Source organism: Zea mays, chromosome 1 (genome assembly GCF_902167145.1).
Source record: "Zea mays cultivar B73 chromosome 1, Zm-B73-REFERENCE-NAM-5.0, whole genome shotgun sequence".
NCBI classification, from domain to species: domain Eukaryota; kingdom Viridiplantae; phylum Streptophyta; class Magnoliopsida; order Poales; family Poaceae; genus Zea; species Zea mays.
In genome coordinates this window covers 31,827,260-31,844,487 of record NC_050096.1, presented here as the reverse complement: position 1 = coordinate 31,844,487, position 17,228 = coordinate 31,827,260, and the positions used below count along the sequence as shown (strand labels likewise).

Here is a 17,228-nt window from a genome sequence, read left to right as displayed (position 1 = left end):
ATTAAAATGGTTTGTTTTTATTTAATCTAAAATATAAATAAGAATGGGTCATGTAACTTTAGAACCAATTTGGTACAATTCTAGCTCGAGGCTATAGTTTATAGACCAAATTAAAGTAATTCAAATATGTAAAAAAAATTATAGTTTCTTAGAGCTAGATCTCTGATAAACACAACCGGAACAGATTTGCAGTTCTAAATCTAGAATTTTCTATAGCTATAGCTATAGGTGACCAGCTCTAAAAAAATCTATTTTCTAGATTCATTTTAGATCTAGAGCTCTACCAAAATAGAGACGTAGAGCACTCCAAGAGTCTATATTCTTTCTAATCTATATAAATAGAGATTTTTATAAAAAATATTCTCCAATAATTATCTAAATGGCTATATAAATATAGTCATTTTCTATTCCGAGTTTCTCGCGAATAGCTCTCTAGAATGCAAATAAAATATAAAAAGGTTGTTGGATATTAAAAAGATATAGAAGACAATTTTTATGTAAATGACTCTTTAAATGATAATTTAGAGAGTAAAAATAGAAATACTCTTGTTTTACAGAAATCAGTTATTTTTTGCAGAAAAAAACACAGAAAACTGAAAAAATTACAGCAGTACAACAGAACAGTAATCGGTAAAAGACAAAACATAGCACAGTGCCCTGCGTATATACTCACAAGACTTCAGATCTTGTCACCACATACTGATGACAAAACACTCCTGAAAACCCAAGCAGAAAAAGGCAAATCTTGTGGCAACCAGTTCCCAAAACCGCATCGAGAACAAGCAGTTTTGCTTTTGTTGGTTACTTCGTCCGTACCTCTCATTGGCTCATTGCAGCCAAAAGCAACCCAATAATTGTTGGCTATTCACAAACAAGTCCTCTCCTCGTCTCCTACCTCGCCCAATCGCCCGTTTCACCTCCATCCCCTTCCGTTGCCCAATTTTACTCCGAGTGAGATCCATATATAACCAGGCAACCACCGCTGCCGGTCTATCTGCCTCTCTCTTCCCCTCCCTCTCTGGAACCAGGGTGGTTGTCAAGCGGTGTTGGAGTTGGGAGTCCTTGCCATTGGTACAAGAGCAAGAAGCAAGGACAGGGAGGGGCGAGAGGAGGAAGAAAGCGAGGGACACTAGAAAGGTGCTTGCTTTGTTTCCAGTTGCTTCTTCTCTCTCCCTGGGCGGGAGAGAAAGAAGCAGGAGAGATATGGGCGAGATGGTCGTGGCCGGGTATGGCATGGACAAGGCTCTGCGGGCCAGCGTCAGCTTCGACACGCCATGCGGCGCGCTGCTGCGCGAGCTTGAGGTGCGTTTCTCCCCCGAGAAGGGAATGTGCTTTGGTTGTTTGTTCGCCGTGTCCTTGATTTTCTTGTTCCTTCGGAACATTTGGTAATTGTCTGAATCAAGGATTCAGGAATAATGGAGTGCTTCCTTGCTTCTGAGGAATTTGCGGGTTGTTTTTTCTCTCACAAGAACAAAGTTTCAGTTTTTCTCGTCATTTCGAGATTCTGACGTGTCCATCAATTTTCAAGACACGAGCCTTTGAAGAGGTGCTACGATTTTTGAAAGAGCAGCTGGAAATCTGTTGATTCTGCTGCTTGTGGCTTTTATCATTTGAGCTTTAATGGCTCAACCATTGAGTGTGTGTCGTCTTGTTCTCTATATTTTTTTAAGAAGCAAAGGGGGATACATGTGTTTACTTCTCTCCGCTGATTATAATTGTTCGAAGGGCGAATGGATTTGGAGGACAAGAAGGCTCGAAATAGGATCGATACTGTAACCCTTTAATGGTATAATTAGGGGCGCTTGGTACTAGTATCCACTGGCTGACATAGCACGAGAAAGAAGAATATGCAATGTTATGCTGATATTTATTTTCATAACTAGCACAGTAGCACTAGATATGCTCAAAATTGGATTTGTAACGAATGAGCTAGTAGTTCTGATAATGTAGCTCTCTGATTCCTCAATGCGGGGGAAATAATAACTAGGGAACTGAAAATTTAACAACCCCCCATCTCTGTTTTTTACGGTAAGTGGCAGGACCTTTGCCTTTCAATTAAGATAGAAAAGAACTTCTACATATACTGATGTTTATTGTATGCCAAGTCACATTTCCATTTTATCTCGTTGATGTTTGTTGTATGCTCTATAGCCTTAACTGTTTTTTTGGGTTCGTGTGATCAGTCTGTTTGTTCATTGATTCACAAGTACGCACGTCATTTGGTTGCTTGCCGTGTCCCATTTCATGAGTTACTGGGTAGCATACTAGCATTATTTCTAACAACAAGGAATTATCCACGACTTTCCCATGTACAATCACTGTAAACTCCATTTTAAAAGAAAAACATAACTGCATTCTGTAAAGTTGCATGTGGTGATTAAAAATAGTGTTCAGGTGCTTACAGAGATTTTCTAGTTTGTAAAGTTTGTATCTTTGTTTTGTACATTACTTTGTCATGTCTGAACATCTGACAAGTGAACTTTGTTTCAGCAAATATGGACAGAGATTGGGGAGCGTGAACAAGATAAAGATCGCATGTTCCTTGAACTGGAAACAGAGTGCATGCGTGTGTACCGTAGAAAGGTTGATAGTGCCAATGCTGAGAGAGCCCAGCTCCGTCAGTCACTGATGGCCAAAGAAGCAGAGCTTAAAGCTCTAGTTGCTTCTATCGGGGAAAATGGCCCACGATTTACGGTATATTTTGTCATACTTTGTATTTTAGCTTTTCAACCTCAATATGTTATCGTGTATCATGTGGTTCTCAGTTTTGTTTCGCCTATCAAGCTGAGTATATTGGAAGGTGCGTTGGAAAGTGCATTGTTTACACCAAGTAATGAAATCATTTGTTGATGTCATGCAGCACCTTGTGTAGAATATTTGATATTCTGCTGGTTGGCTGTCTTTTTTAGTTAATGATGAAAAGACAGCATAGTGAATGGTGACATCGGCAGCTGAGTCATTCAGTTGTTGCATAGTCATGTCAGATGGGTACAGTGGAAAATAGTACGAAAATTGGTCCGTGTAATCAATTTTTTGTTGATTACAATTGTAAACCCTGCCGTCAGTTGAGGAATACATGAATATGATGTTTTCGTATAATTTAAAACTACCTGGATGGTGCATATATATTATTTTTTCAGGCCCAAAAGCTGTACTATGAAACAATGATGTGGGATCTTCTGACACACATGCATTAGATACTGCTAAAAGAAGTACTTTTCTTATGGAATGTCATATATGTTTTTATTCATCCTAGTTGCTAATGTCATATATGTTAAATGCCCGAGTCAAAAATCAGGCAGCTGAGATCATTGTATAGTCTGAAGTAAACCAGCGTGTTCCATTTCTTTCTTGTCATGAGAGATATTTCATTTGTAGGTGGATGAAAAGCACACATCGTTGAAAGATCAACTTGCTGCAGTGGCACCTCTTTTGGAAGATCTTAGAGTAAAGAAACAAGACAGAGTCAAACAAATCTCAAATGTGCAATGTCAAATCGAGAAGATAAAAGCACAAATTTCTGATCACAATTATCAGGACAGTGATGGTTCCATCAAACAACTTAACGATGACCATGACTTATCGACCAGAAGAATTTCTGATCTTCAAATGCAACTGCGTAATCTACAGAAGGAGAAGGTAATGATGATATTAGCTTAAAATATTTATTTGTGGAAGTTGCTTTGATTGATTTTTTTAGATAGATATAGATTAAAGGGCAGACATAGTGCCGGAGGCTCCCGCATACTTTGGAGCATCAAAATTGTTCTACTGTAGGCAATATATTTCTTGGCTATGCTATATTTGCCGAAGAAAAATAACTCTCTCCTTTCCTTTTTCTTTAGTCCGATCGTCTTCAGAAGGTTTTTATATATGTGGATGAAGTGCACAGCCTATGTGCAGTGCTTGGGATGGATTTTCCAAAGACTGTAAAAGAGGTCCACCCGAGTTTGCATGGATCCAACTCTGAAAATTCAACAAATATTAGTGATAGCACTCTTGAAGGTCTTACTCAGACTATCCTGAAGCTCAAAGCAGAAAAGAAGACAAGAGTTTTAAAGGTGATTCCTTGTAGTAGAACTGGCGTTGGTAGATCATTTTTGTTATGTTGGCTTCTCTAACGATTTGGTCAATGTGTTCAGTTGCAAGAGACTGTAGAAAAACTTCACAAGTTATGGAATCTGATGGAGTCAACTGAGAAAGAGAGGATACACTTCTCTGAAGTAGCTGCTATTCTTGGATCTACTGAGGAAGAGATCAATTCTCCAGGCATTCTGTCATTGGAGACAATTCAGAAGGTACGGCAACTATTTGTTACTTTAATTGTTTATTGACAAGATGGTTTGATTCTCAGTAGCATTATTTGTATTGAATTCTTCAGACTGAAGAGGAAGTCGAAAAGCTAACTGTACAAAAAACTAGTAGAATGAAGGAGCTTGTTCTCAAGAAAAGGTTAGAACTAGAAGGCATCTGTAGAAATGCACACATGGAGCCTGATATGAGCACAGCACCAGAGAAGATCACCGCGCTGATTGATTCCGGTATGTGTGCTGAGATGGCATAAAATTGAAAATTGCCGATGGGTCAATTTTTGAGTAATCTAAGAATACTCCACATGCAGGTTTAGTGGATCCTTGCGAACTCCTTTCCAGCATTGAAGTGCAAATAACAAAAGCAAATGAAGAGTCCTTAACGAGGAAAGATATCATGGAGAGAGTGGATAAATGGCTATCAGCTTGTGATGAAGAGACTTGGCTTGAGGAATATAACCAAGTAGGATTCTTTTCTTTGTTAAAAGATTATATTTCAAATATGGTTTCAGCCTTTTCCTTTATTGCCATGTTAGTATTGAGCATTCATATTGCCTAACAGCATATAATGTGCTTGTCGGCTATAATTTATATTGTTAATGACATATTAAATGTTTACTTGGATCCTTCTGCAGGATGATAATAGGTATAGTGCTGGCAGGGGTGCCCACTTGAATCTTAAGCGTGCAGAGAAGGCAAGGATAACTGTCCAAAAGATTCCAAGTGAGTCTTCATTTCCCCAGACGCTAACAATATCAACTTCAGTTGAGCATGCTGGTGCTACTAGTCAGTGCCAATGCGATCCAAATCTAGCAAATTGACGTATAACATTATTGGTGCCAATTAGCTGATGCACTTCTAACTCAACCTGCTTGCCTTTTGCGATATAAACTTTTTTTTGCAGCTATGATTGACAGCTTGATAGCCAAAACTTTTGCATGGGAGGATGAAAGAAATGTGCCATTTTTATATGATGGGGTAAGTCGCAGAGCGAATTGGTCATATTAATCACAAATCAGGCTGAATATTTCTGTTCTATATATAACGAGGAATATTGAATTTGCATGTGAAGATTCGTTTGGTTGCCATTTTGGAAGAGCAAAAACTCAGAAGGGCACAAAGGGAGGAAGAGAAGAGACGCAGCCGGGTATAGATTAATACCCATACTTTTTTTTGGTACTGCAGCCTCAAGAAAAGAGCTCTTGCACCTATAATTGCTGACTAAATCTTCATTACAGGATCAGAGGAAGCTGCACAGTTTATTGCTTAAGGAGAAGGAGTTGATTTTCGGGTCCAAACCTAGTCCTAGAAAGACAAGCAGCTTCAATAGGAGGACCAGCAACCACCATCCAAACGCAAATGGCGCTGGATTCATGACTCCGGTGCCACGCCGAGTTTCAGCTGGCAGTGCCACCCCAGAGCTTCTGACCCCACGCTCGTATTCTGGCCGGTACAACAACTACTTCAAGGAGAACAGGCGCCTGACAGCTGCACCACTGAACTTCTCAGTTGGTTCCAAGGAGGATAGCATGTCATCCTTCGCATCCATCAGTGGCTCGGAACCTGATTCGCCATTGTTTTTGCACTAAGTGTGAGATTTTCAGGATTTCATTGCGGTGGTTTCCAAGATTTGTCCTTGAAGCTGTGCTGATCCTGGTTTTTAACCGTGGCTGTTTCAGGTTGGTTAGGGAGGAGACTTCTTGGTGAGAAGGGTGGATAGCCTCAAGATCGGACCATTGTGTGTGTGTGTGTGTGGCAGCTGTTAACATTGCTGATTGGTAACAACAGGTTGTGACAAGTTTAGATGCGATTGCTTGTAGATATAATATCTAACATTCATGGTTCTGCTGTACTTCCAAATTTAAGTTGTAAGTCGTTTGGTTAGGAAGGATGCAATGCCCAAGTGTGCAATGTATTTGTTTCGTGTTAAGTCTGTATGTTTTGCATGTGAAGAAAGGGTGATTTTTTTTTGTCAATGACGTAGCAGTTCAGCCTTCAAGGTTACAGCTACAGCATCTTGTCTTGTACTGGTCGTTTGGATCACAGCTGGCGTGTGCTATATGGGAATCTAACACCCATCTTTTTGTCAGAACAAAGAGTGTCTTGCATGTTGGATCTCAGTTCACACATGCTGTCAATAGAGGTACTTTGAAAGCGTCACATGGATATCCAGGTCACTCTTCATTCGATACTTAGGTGCCCACGTCTTCAGTAGCATGATGAGTTGCTTGCTGCTGCAATTGGAGTTCAAAGTGTTACAAAAGTTTCACATGTGATCAATCCCAACCGGTGTGGCAGTTATTGCCTAAGGGTCGCACCCTTTGGGACCCTGTGTTCTGTACTATATATACATGTATCTCTGCAATAAAGAATCAATCCCAGTCATTTGTCTCTCTCTCTTTTGCTTTCTCCATTTCCCACTGAGCACTGCAAGATATTGCAACACGTTATCAGCACTATCTCAAGGAGAAATCAGAGAAGGGGAAGAAGAAGAACACGCTGTTCTTGACAAGAACAACAAGATCGATCTGCACATCAACAGCAAGGTATGGAACATACCGTTTCCATGCGCATACGCCGTATGCGCGAAGTTCTGCACATTGTTGATGATTCGATGTTGGAGGCGTTCACCGCTGGTCAAGCCGCAGCGCTTTCACCGGTGCATGCGATCCCTGAACGCCGTGTGCAAGTGCAAAATGTGCACTTCTGCGTTCTCCATGGATGGACAACGGTGGTTCCGCTGCCGGTGGTGTAGTGTGGACTCCCCACTGCATCCCCGTCGCCACCGGCGCCGGTGTTTGACGCGGGATCGTCTGCATCGGCCCCCATGGATGTCGATTTGGCGGCACCACCACCGCCTCCGCCCACTGCAGCGGCAGTTGCTCGTCGTTCGCCATCTCCACCAGTGCCTGTGGTCGTCGGGACCATTGCTGCCCATCGTGGGCAGCCCCCGCGTGCCGTCGATGCTCCACGTGGACGCATTATCTTCACTGGCCATCGCCCAAATGGTATGGCCTCGTCTTCCTCCTCCAACGGGAGGGCCTAATGGCCCTCGATCCGGTCGCCGCGTCGGCCGTTTGGGGGGAGGGGGTGGGGAGCGGCGCGACAAGCCTCGGCGCGTGCGCGATCTGCGAGGCACGACCGGCGTGGGCGCTCGGCGCGGGCCCCACGAGGGCGCTCGGCGCGGGCCTCCCCGGCGTGGGCGCTCGGCGCGGGCCACCCCGAGGGCGCTCGGCGTGGCCCACCGGCGGCGCTCGGCGCGGCTCCCGTGGCGCGCGCGGCCACAGGCGTTGGCCCCGGCGGCTGGCACCAGAGGGCGCTCGGCGCGGGCTCGCCACCAGCGAGGGCAGCAGGCCTCCACGCGCTTCGGCAAGGCGCGCGCGGCCTCAAGCCAGGCGGCGGCGGCGGCCTGTTGGCCAGGCGAGCGCGCCACCTGCTGCCTGACATGGGCGCGGGGAAGGCCCCGAAGTGGGCGCGCGCTCGGCGCTGGCGAGAGCCCCCACGGCGAGCCCGCTGGCCACTCCGCCTGGCGAAAAAAGGCGGCGGCTGGGAGCTCCTTGCTTCCTAGCGGCGGCCAGGAAAATGCCTGGTGACGGCTGGCGGCTACAGGGGCGGTTAGGGTTGGAAACCCTAGCCGCCCCAATTTGTTAACAGCCGATTGGCTCCCTGGTGGGCCGCCTAGGCCGGTCAGCTAGGCTGGGCCGGCGTGCAGGCCACCAGGCCGCTGCCTGGCCAGCCTAGCAGGCCGCCTGGGCTACTTTCAGAGGCCCAATATAACCTGTTTTAGCATTTTTAATTCTGAATCTCAGTATAAGACTCTGTTTTATATATAGTTTCAGTTCAAAGTTACCTTAGGCGTCTAAATTCGTAATTTAGACTGCATATATTGTAAAGACATATCTGTTTTATTATAAATATAGCAGATTTTAGTTCGTGAATTATTGTTTGTTTTACATTAATAATTCACATATCTCTACTTGCTATTATTTACACATTCATTTATGTTTGCATATAAATATAGCATTTATTAAGTTCAGACTTAATAAAACTCATGCAAAAATGAAATTACATTATTTTGGATCAAGAGCACAAGGAGATAGAGTCCTAAGCATTGGCTGCACTAAATTCTTTTATAGAATTTAATAGCCCAGAGACCGTGCTTGTGGCAGCATTTGAAATGCCTATCTCTATAAGGTCTACACCCTTCGGGATGATTACCTATACGTGCTATCTAAAATAACATGATATGAAGTTATTGAATTTTACTTTGATAATTAGTAGAGCATGGGTAGTGGAGACCTAAGCACTGCAAGATATTGCAACACAAAGGAGACTACTATCCGCAACAGTCAGCATTCTTGGTCAATACCAATCGCAAAAGAAGGGATGTCTATCTCAGGTTACTCTTTAATTTTCATTTGATACTTGAGTGCCCAGATCTTCAGTAGCAAGATGTGTTGCTGCAATTAGGGCTTATTTGAGAGCAAGGATAACGGACTAAAATTAAGAAGTGCATAACACCTAGGCCAAACAAAAAAAAGGGGGATTGGGGTTATAATCTGGAAATGCAAACAGAAAGAAGGGAAATAAAAATATGCTTCGAGAGAGTCTCATTCTACATGTCAATACTACAACAATGAAATTTCTAGTAAAAGGAAAATCCGTCGACTTATAAAGTCGTGAGGCCTTATCCCTCTATCCCCAAACCCTCTTTTATTCCCTAACCATAGTTGTTATCCTTTTTTTCTTTTATCAATGGGTTTAAGATCCACTAGGTTTCTCATTCTACTCTTTCACAAAGGAGTGCGACAAGAACTCAATCGCATTCATCTTAGTCCTGAGATTCCCAGATATTATCCACAAAATACTGACATTCGAAGCAGAACCATCCGATGTATTGTTGTAAAAGTTTCTAAGAAGACTTCTCATTCGGGTGCAAGGACTTGAAGCACCACCATCTAACCTATCTGGTCGCTTTTGGTGTCGTTGTCCTTCTCTACAATAGATAGAGAAGCTGCATATGCACCTTCATTCAGTCAGCCCCTAAGACACGGCGTAACATTGTGTGCAATGTAGGAGGGCCTAGATGAGACACAAAACACTGCTATACTGCTATCCAACATTCTTCCCACATGGTATCTGCAAAATGACCTGAGAGAAAGAAGAGATCATTCAGTATAATGAATCAAATAGTAATCCATAATCAATTGAGTACAAAAGAGGCATGGAGTGGTGTGTACCATGACAGTTCACAATAATTACTGGGCTAGTGAAAGTGCTTTCCTTTCTTTAAGAAGTTTTCTAAACAATAATTACTAAGGAAATAGTTGTTCCAAAGACAGGCATGGCTTATAACAGACCAGTGAACCACTATAGTACTCATCACAAGGAATCTGTTAGTTTGCAAAGAGCCCCAAATTTATTGCGGTATTTACATTAATAAAAAAATAAAGAGGAGTATTATATCATATCACAAGACCACAAGGCTGTTTACAACTGCCAGGCGTGCCAGCTATGGCAGGCATATGTTTTTTTTAAAAAAAAGAACAACAAGAGGGGCAAGCCCCTAGACTATATATTAAAGAAATAAGTTTAACTACAGACAACAAAGAAAATATAAAAAAGAAAGGGAAGAAACAGAACTTTAGTCTAGCCATTCCTCAATTCAGGGAAATACTATGCCTTTTCAGTAAGGACAATCATGGTGAACTCATGGCAGAACCTTGCTTTGCATGTATTAAGGTCCACATCAGTAAAGACCAGCCATTACAAACAGTGCAGATGCTGAAGCCATTAGGACAATAAACTGTGCGGCAAGTGTTGGGGAGAAGGTCTCCAGACGAAGGTTCATATTAACAAAATCAAAGTTTAGACATTTTTTCAGGATAAGGACCACAATCAAAGCAAAAATAAACTCTCATGTATAAAGGAGTTTCGGACGACGAAGTAATGCCAACGCCTACAGGGAGCCGAAGAAAGGGGAAGCAGAGCTTCGGTGCCTTTGGAACTACTTGAGAAGGGAGGTGAAGGTTTCTAGGAAGAGAAGGCGTGCATGGCACGTCAGGATTGTAAAATAGTGTAATTGTATGATCTCGTTAGGGAAGGGCTAAGCCTACAATGTAATAGTAAGGGCAAAGTTGTAATTTCGTACAAGAATGTATACAAGTCTGACACTATAAATAGATGAACAGTGCCACCGCCACGAGGATCAGACATTTGTAACCTTGTGCCTGCAGTATCTTCTCCTTGAGAGAACCTCCGAAAGTATTATGGTGTTGAACTATATTTGGATCTTTCTCCCCTCTGTTCTCTGATATCTGATATCCAAAGAGACTTGTTCATTAGGCCTGGCCATTGTTTACATGAGACTGATTCAGCGTCATCAATTAATCTATACAATGCCATTCATTTATGCATTTTGTCTATTAATCCTTATACTCGATTCATGTGCTTTTCGGACACGCAAAACACTAAACCTCCCTTCTCCCTTCAACATCTTCGGAACGGAGAAGGATTTGACGAGATAACCATACAACCATTCGTATTCATATATTTAAAAAACAATGAGCTTTCAATATCTCTACTACTTATTAAGGCTGTAATAGTAGTCTGTCATTCCGTATTCTGCCACCATTCTCTATTCTGCCTTTCCGATTCCCTCCTCCCCGCGTACAGTCCATTCTCATATTCTGCCACCATTCTATATCATCATTCTCATTCCCCTTCCCCGCAAAGCTCATTCTCATTCTCATTCCCCCGTACAACCAACGTCTAGCTAAAATTAAAAAAATACACATTGCTCCAAGGGGATTCGATCTCACGACCTCAAGCAAATGCCAGCAGTAGTTACCGCTACACCACACGCGTGTTTATGTCTACATCTATAACAGGAAACACATCTACTACATATCCCCCAAGCTCACCTGCTACCCTTACACAATGCGTAGTAGTAGATAAGTATCACCGAAATTCTTGAATTATATTTTTGGATGGAGGGAGTAGTATTTAAAGAAGAGCCTTGCATGCAATTTCTTTTGTTTGAATAATGTTTTCAACTTAAGTTCCTTTTTTGCATGCGTGACATTTATTCTTCGTAATATTTTTTCCATAGGTCTGACTTGTGAGCCATTTTTATATACCAACGCCAAACATGAATCCATGTTTCTTACTTGAAAGCCCCGAACAAACACCATTAACAGGAGACACTCGTGTTGGGGTCGCTCATTGACGACGAGAAGAAACTTGGCGACTGCCAGTTCAACCTCTAGAAACAGTCCTACGTGGCCGCATGTGCCGCTATGTACGACAAGCTCCGGCGCAGCCGTCGCTTGTACGCGGTGCAGCGCGGTTGCTCCGCGCTGTCCATCGTCAAGCAAGGGGACCTCATGGTCGTCGCCAACGTCGGCGACTCTCGGGTTGTTCTGGGCATCGCATTCGACGACGACGCCATCACGTCATCCAGCTCATCGTCCACCTGAAGCCCAACCTGCCACTTAAGTCGCTACTGACCGGCCATGAATTCTTGTGTGTTGGGCCGATGGTCGTTGCTGACGTTGTGTGAGTGTCGTTGAACATGATGTATGTAGAGGAGTAGCGCATCTGGTGGTGCAACGGCCAGGGGTACTACCTTACTGATGAGCCCAGGGTGCACTTCGTTTTACAACTCAACCAAGAGTCATCAGTACTCGGTATGTCGCGCGCGTTCGACGACTACTATATCGAGAACCGTGTCATCATCTTGACGCAGGAGGTGACGCAGAGGAGGACCGATAACAATGACCAGTTCGTCATCCTCGCCACCGTTGGGGTAACTTTTGTGTCGACTTGCCTTTAATTCTATTCGCAAACACACACACTTGTCTTTTGTTTAAGCAAAAGCTTATGGTGGTACGTGTCTGATAACTAACGATGTACGGGGGAATTTCTTTCTGAATGTGTGTAACATGCTCTCCAATGATGAGACCATGCAAATCATGACATATATCAAAGTCTGCATGATACCGATGGTTGCAATGTAGTGGTGAAACAGATAGATTAAAATAACAAAATTTATGTATGACCAGAATCACAAATTGATTATAAAACATTTTCTCATAACGGTATAACACATATTTTGTATATAAGTTATCGTAGTATACTTGTATTATATATTCCCGTTACAACGCACGGACACTCAGCTAGTAACTTCATAATCTTAAACATCAATCATGTTGATGAACTCATTAACGACCATGATCATGCCTCCACGCAAGAAGAGAGTTGTTGGTATAACCAATAGTGCCAACAACCCCAAAGAATAAGATTGTAACAAAGGCATCAACCGGATCGAAGCTAGAAACCGAAGGCAGGAAAAGAGAAAAGCTCCGGAGCTCCTGGTTCAGGATGATGTCGATGCAGAGAGTAAGGGGCTGGAAGCCATCCAGAGGCACATGAAGATACAAAAGCAGAAACTGCTTCAGGCTGCTCAACTTCGAAGACAGATAGATGAGGCCATCGAAGAAAAGAAGATCTAGAACAAAGACAAGAGCAAAGTAGATGCCTCACCACAAGTATCTTATGATGCAGAATGTTGGTCTATAAAAATACAACATGTTTAGCAGCTAAGTATTACGGGAATGTGTGTGTTGCATTAGATTTGTGACCATACAAGAAGGAAAAAAGAATATAATTATGATATACGTGATAGGCTAGGGGTAACACTGATCAAGAAAAGATTGTCCAACATCGGCATGTCCATCGGAGACTTCTAGAGGCGCCACGATAGCAATGGATAGCAATGAGAACAGGGAAATAGGAGAACCGGAGTTGACATGGAAGAAGACAGTAAGGAGAGACTTAAGAATGAAATATAACCAAAGATTTAGCCTTTGTTAGAAACACATGAAAACAGTTATCCATAAGCCTGAACCTTAAATTGTGAAAACAGTTATCCATATGTCTGAACCTTATAGGTTCAGTTAGCTTTTTAACTCTAGCATACTCTAACTTAACTTGTTTGGGAGTAAAAAGTTTTATTGTTGTAGCAGTAGTATTTATCACCTTCGCCAAAAAAAACAAAAAAAAAACTATCACCATCTGAAACTGCTAAGTGACAGCTTTCTGTCCTACTGCAGTGAAACGAGCACTGCACTGTATAGTCTATCACGATAACACAAGATGACTTGTAACAGTAACAGAATCAGTTCACACCAGTCAGAACCCAATAGTGCAGATAATCAGTGAATCCCAGGACGGTGATACCTTTGCTCTCAAAAGTCGAAGCTCTTGAGGTACGCTGGATCTTTCTTGGCTCGCTCCTGGAACTTGCGGAACCACCGGTCCAGGATGTCCGTGGGCACTACCAGCTTGCCGCCGTCGGCACCGCAGAACGATTGCATGAAGTTGAACAGGTTCTCGCCGACACGGAGCGCCACACGCTCGGCACGCTGCTCGTCAGGGGGCGGCGGTAACGCGGCCGCGTCCTCCACGGCGACACCCAGTTTAGCGGGGCCCACAGCAGGCTCCGGCTCGTCGCCGGCCTCCGGAAGCGGGAAGCTGGCCGAGGGGCGCGTGGGCCCGAGCGCACCTAAGAATGCGAAGGGGCGGTTGGTGGCGGCCTGGAAGTAGACGGAGACGGCCTTGCCGGGCGGCAGCGCTGTCACGGCAGCGGGGAGCAGGAAGACGACTGCCGAGCGCGGCGCGGCGGCGAGCGCGAGAGTGGAGAGATCGAGGACCCAGGAATTGGGCGCCACCTGCGCGAAAGCGGTGGCGTCGAGGGGAAAGGTGTGGTCCGGGAAGACGATGCCGAACATGGCGGTGGCGAGCGACGGGCGGGCGGGCTTGCAGATTCACCGATGCAGTGCTCGTGTTAATTCCGTGGTGCGGTGGCGTCGTACCGGGAAGGTCTTCTGGCGATGAGAGGCATCGGACACGGAGGGGAATAGAGGGTTCTAGAAGGTTACAAGGTTCGCTGGATGGTTCGGAACTCGGAAGGAATTGCTTGTAGCCAAAATTCAATTACCAAAAGAGTACATAATCTAAAAAAATCTGAATTCTATACATTCTTCTAGTTAATCTTCTCTTATCCCAAAAAATCAAAAGTTTATCTAATTATCGAATCATTTTATTTTCTATTTAGAAACCCTTCAGGTATGTCTGAATTCGGAGGTCAATGACGTGGCTTAGTCATCCTTAAACCATTATGTCTCTTCCTCGTTAATCCTTCGATGTTGCTCATTGTCCAACATCTATCGTTTTAGTTGTTGCCACTGTCATACGCGCTACTCATGTAGGGTGCTATATATGTGTTGAATTGGGCATGACTACATCCACGATGCTTGGGCCTAGTGCTGCAAGCGCAGGGCCCCGTGGCATGGGCATGGCATACTGCCTCCTTGCCAACGATGGCATGCTGTCGGCTTGACTTGTCCAAGAGGCTAGACGACACTCCTCCTTCCATGTTGCCAAGCCATCATGTTTTATCAAATTTATAGTTCACAGATGTTTCAACCAAACAACTTTTAGTTCTCTCATAACTATCACCCATAGCAGCTTTCTCACAATTCACAACTAGAATCAGATTTTTAGAAGTCTATAGCTGAACCAAATAGACCCTTAGTATACATGGCTATTGAAGGGAAATGGGTTTTAAGCCATTTCTATATTGATTTTGGTGCTTTGATGACCATCACAACATTTATAGACTAACTGTTTGCTAAGTGTCGAGTACAAAACCCTAGGGCCCTGAGCCCATGAGTCAGCAAGGAGTGACGTTCTGAGCAAACCATTCTTGAGCCACTGACCTTCACCTTGCCCATAGGTCGCTCCACGGGTCGAACCGTGGGGTCGGACGAGACGGAAAACTAGCAGGGGGGTCGAACGAGCCAGTCAAGGTCCACTCAAGTGGATTCGGCGAACTCAGACCAATTGCACTGCTAGCTTTACGTACATCTCATTATCACGTTGGCCAATAAGGTACGGCATGGGCATAACCCATTCCTTCTCCACTCATGACCTACACCCCTTAGGTCTAAGCCTACTAAGGGGCTCTACGACCCCTGCATGCGAAATAGGACCTACAAGCTACTAAGAAGGAAGGTCAACATAGGAGAAAGATATGGGAAAAACCCCATATTGTAGACCACCTAGGGCACACATCAATGATATAGATCGCGCCATCTCCGCAAGATCTCTAGGATAGGATTGAGGACCCACTCAAGGAAGGGCAGTGAAGCATGGCAAGTTACCAAAGAGTGATATTTTTTTTACCTTTTTTACTCTCCCTTTCGGAAGAAGCCATTGTAAGAGGCCCCCTCCTTGTCCTATAAAAGGTGGAGCCAGCCTCATGCAGAACACAACACACACAATACGATAGAAGTACTCACACCCCATAAAAGACTTGGGAACTTTCCTTCTCTTATATGTTTATAATCTCCTACTACAAACAATCAGGTGCCAGTAGTGCGAGTCGTCGAATACTGGAGTAAGGACATTTAGTCCGAACCAGTATAACCATTGCGTCCACCGAGCACACTATTCAGGCCTAAAACGCGAATACATACATTTACTCACTGGTGCTTACTCGAAACACCGACACTAAGTGAGTGGTTACAAGTTCATAAGAATAGAAATAGAAGATTTAATCTAAACTATGGCTCAAAACTCAACTAGAAAGGACATAATTTGGAAAAGATGAACTACGGGGATGCCAATGGTACGACTAGAGCCTATAATGTGGCCATTACTATTTGTGGTTGTAGTAATAATTTCAGTCTTTTTCTAGAGTGTTTAAAATATTTTGCCTCTCTAATTATTGGATTTGTGAGGGCACTATCGATCAAGTATAGTTCATTATTTGCCTCCATTGTAGAAAACGGAAGTCTTGTTTACAATAAAGATAATATTGATTTAATTCATCATTCATGATGATAACATATAGTAGGGCGAGCACAACTAAACCATATAGGGGAACAAATAAAAACACCAAGCAATCAATATTAATATTTGAACCAAGTATGTTTGGTAGTAGCATTTATTACATCACAACCAAATAAATATTCTTCTAAAATTAAAATATTAGCTAAGAAAATACTTATAGAGCTAATGGTTGATGGCTTGATCTACTCCATTAGATCATCATTATTGAAGCTAAAATCATTATTATCTAATAGGGTGTTGCTCTCAACGATGGCATCAACATCCATGGCAGTAGGACTAGACTATTCAACAGTCTTAGTTAGCTTAAGGAGAGGCTCTCCAGTCTTTAGCATCTATAGACGCATAGACAAAGTGAGCCTCTGAGCTTTGACATTTATTCTTCTCCTGATACATGTCAATTAGGTGTTTCTTCGTAGTGTATTGATGGGACCAGTGCTACTAGAACCCACACCTAAAGTAGTTTTTGCCACCGTGCTTTGAAGCACTTACATCGTCCTTCTAGGGGTTACCTTTGCCTTTGCTTTTTTTCATTGCCATGACCATTAGCGCTACTGCTGCTACCATTCTATGGTGCCTTTTCGAAATATCTTCTTCTGGTCACCTAATTATTGTGGTGCATATGGCCCCTTCCTCTAGAGGGGACTCCTTTTTTCTAAGACTATAAGTGGGCATGTGCTTCAGAGACAATCGTAGTGCCAATATAGCACTTTTGGTAGTTCTACATTAGGAGCTCGTTTTGAGGCTCGATGTCAAGTAACATATTGATGAGATCATAGTATTTTGTGTACTGATTGTTGTGGTACTTCTACTGGAGCACTATATTTGAGGGGTTGTAGTGTTTTCTCAGTCATATGTATTTATATGAATATCTGGCCATAAAAGCATAGATGAGCAACAACACGATGGATACGACATTGTAAGCCTTTATTGTCTTGAAGTTGATGAAGAGGATAGCGGCCCATTCATGCTGCTCCCACAAAAGCATCACATGCTCCTGCACAA

At 43.3% G+C, this 17,228-nt stretch overlaps 2 protein-coding genes across 4 annotated transcripts; one reads left to right on the top strand and one right to left on the bottom strand.

Moving 5' to 3' along the window:
* Nucleotides 1–1,017: 1,017 nt before the first annotated feature.
* Nucleotides 1,018–6,284, top strand: LOC100280300 (uncharacterized). The gene is given in 12 exon segments (NM_001153227.1): nucleotides 1,018–1,302; nucleotides 2,491–2,694; nucleotides 3,379–3,639; nucleotides 3,846–4,061; nucleotides 4,143–4,298; nucleotides 4,382–4,541; nucleotides 4,622–4,773; nucleotides 4,946–5,033; nucleotides 5,215–5,288; nucleotides 5,383–5,457; nucleotides 5,549–5,901; nucleotides 5,990–6,284. Coding segments are annotated over 11 exon segments (1,836 nt in total). The 5' UTR covers nucleotides 1,018–1,203; the 3' UTR covers nucleotides 5,900–5,901; nucleotides 5,990–6,284.
* A 2,607-nt stretch (nucleotides 6,285–8,891) lies between these two features.
* Nucleotides 8,892–14,270, bottom strand: LOC100277213 (uncharacterized). 3 transcript variants are annotated; one of them, NM_001150847.2, is made up of 2 exons: nucleotides 13,551–14,266; nucleotides 8,892–9,461 (listed from the first exon to the last, which is right to left on the bottom strand). In NM_001150847.2, exon 1 carries the CDS (start codon nucleotides 14,099–14,101, stop codon nucleotides 13,559–13,561), a length of 543 nt encoding a protein of 180 aa, NP_001144319.1. In that variant the 5' UTR covers nucleotides 14,102–14,266; the 3' UTR covers nucleotides 8,892–9,461; nucleotides 13,551–13,558. The 3 variants fall into 3 exon arrangements, with proteins under 3 accessions (NP_001144319.1, XP_008671113.1, XP_008671120.1); XM_008672891.4 differs by lacking the exon at nucleotides 8,892–9,461 and adding an exon at nucleotides 9,469–10,657 and having other exon boundaries at nucleotides 13,551–14,270; XM_008672898.4 differs by lacking the exon at nucleotides 8,892–9,461 and adding an exon at nucleotides 9,470–10,627 and having other exon boundaries at nucleotides 13,551–14,270.
* Nucleotides 14,271–17,228: the final 2,958 nt, after the last annotated feature.

Bases quoted from the DNA above. Each gene is read 5' to 3' on its own strand.
- LOC100277213 (XM_008672891.4), bottom strand. From the start codon at position 14,101: ATGTTCGGCATCGTCTTCCCGGACCACACCTTTCCCCTCGACGCCACC.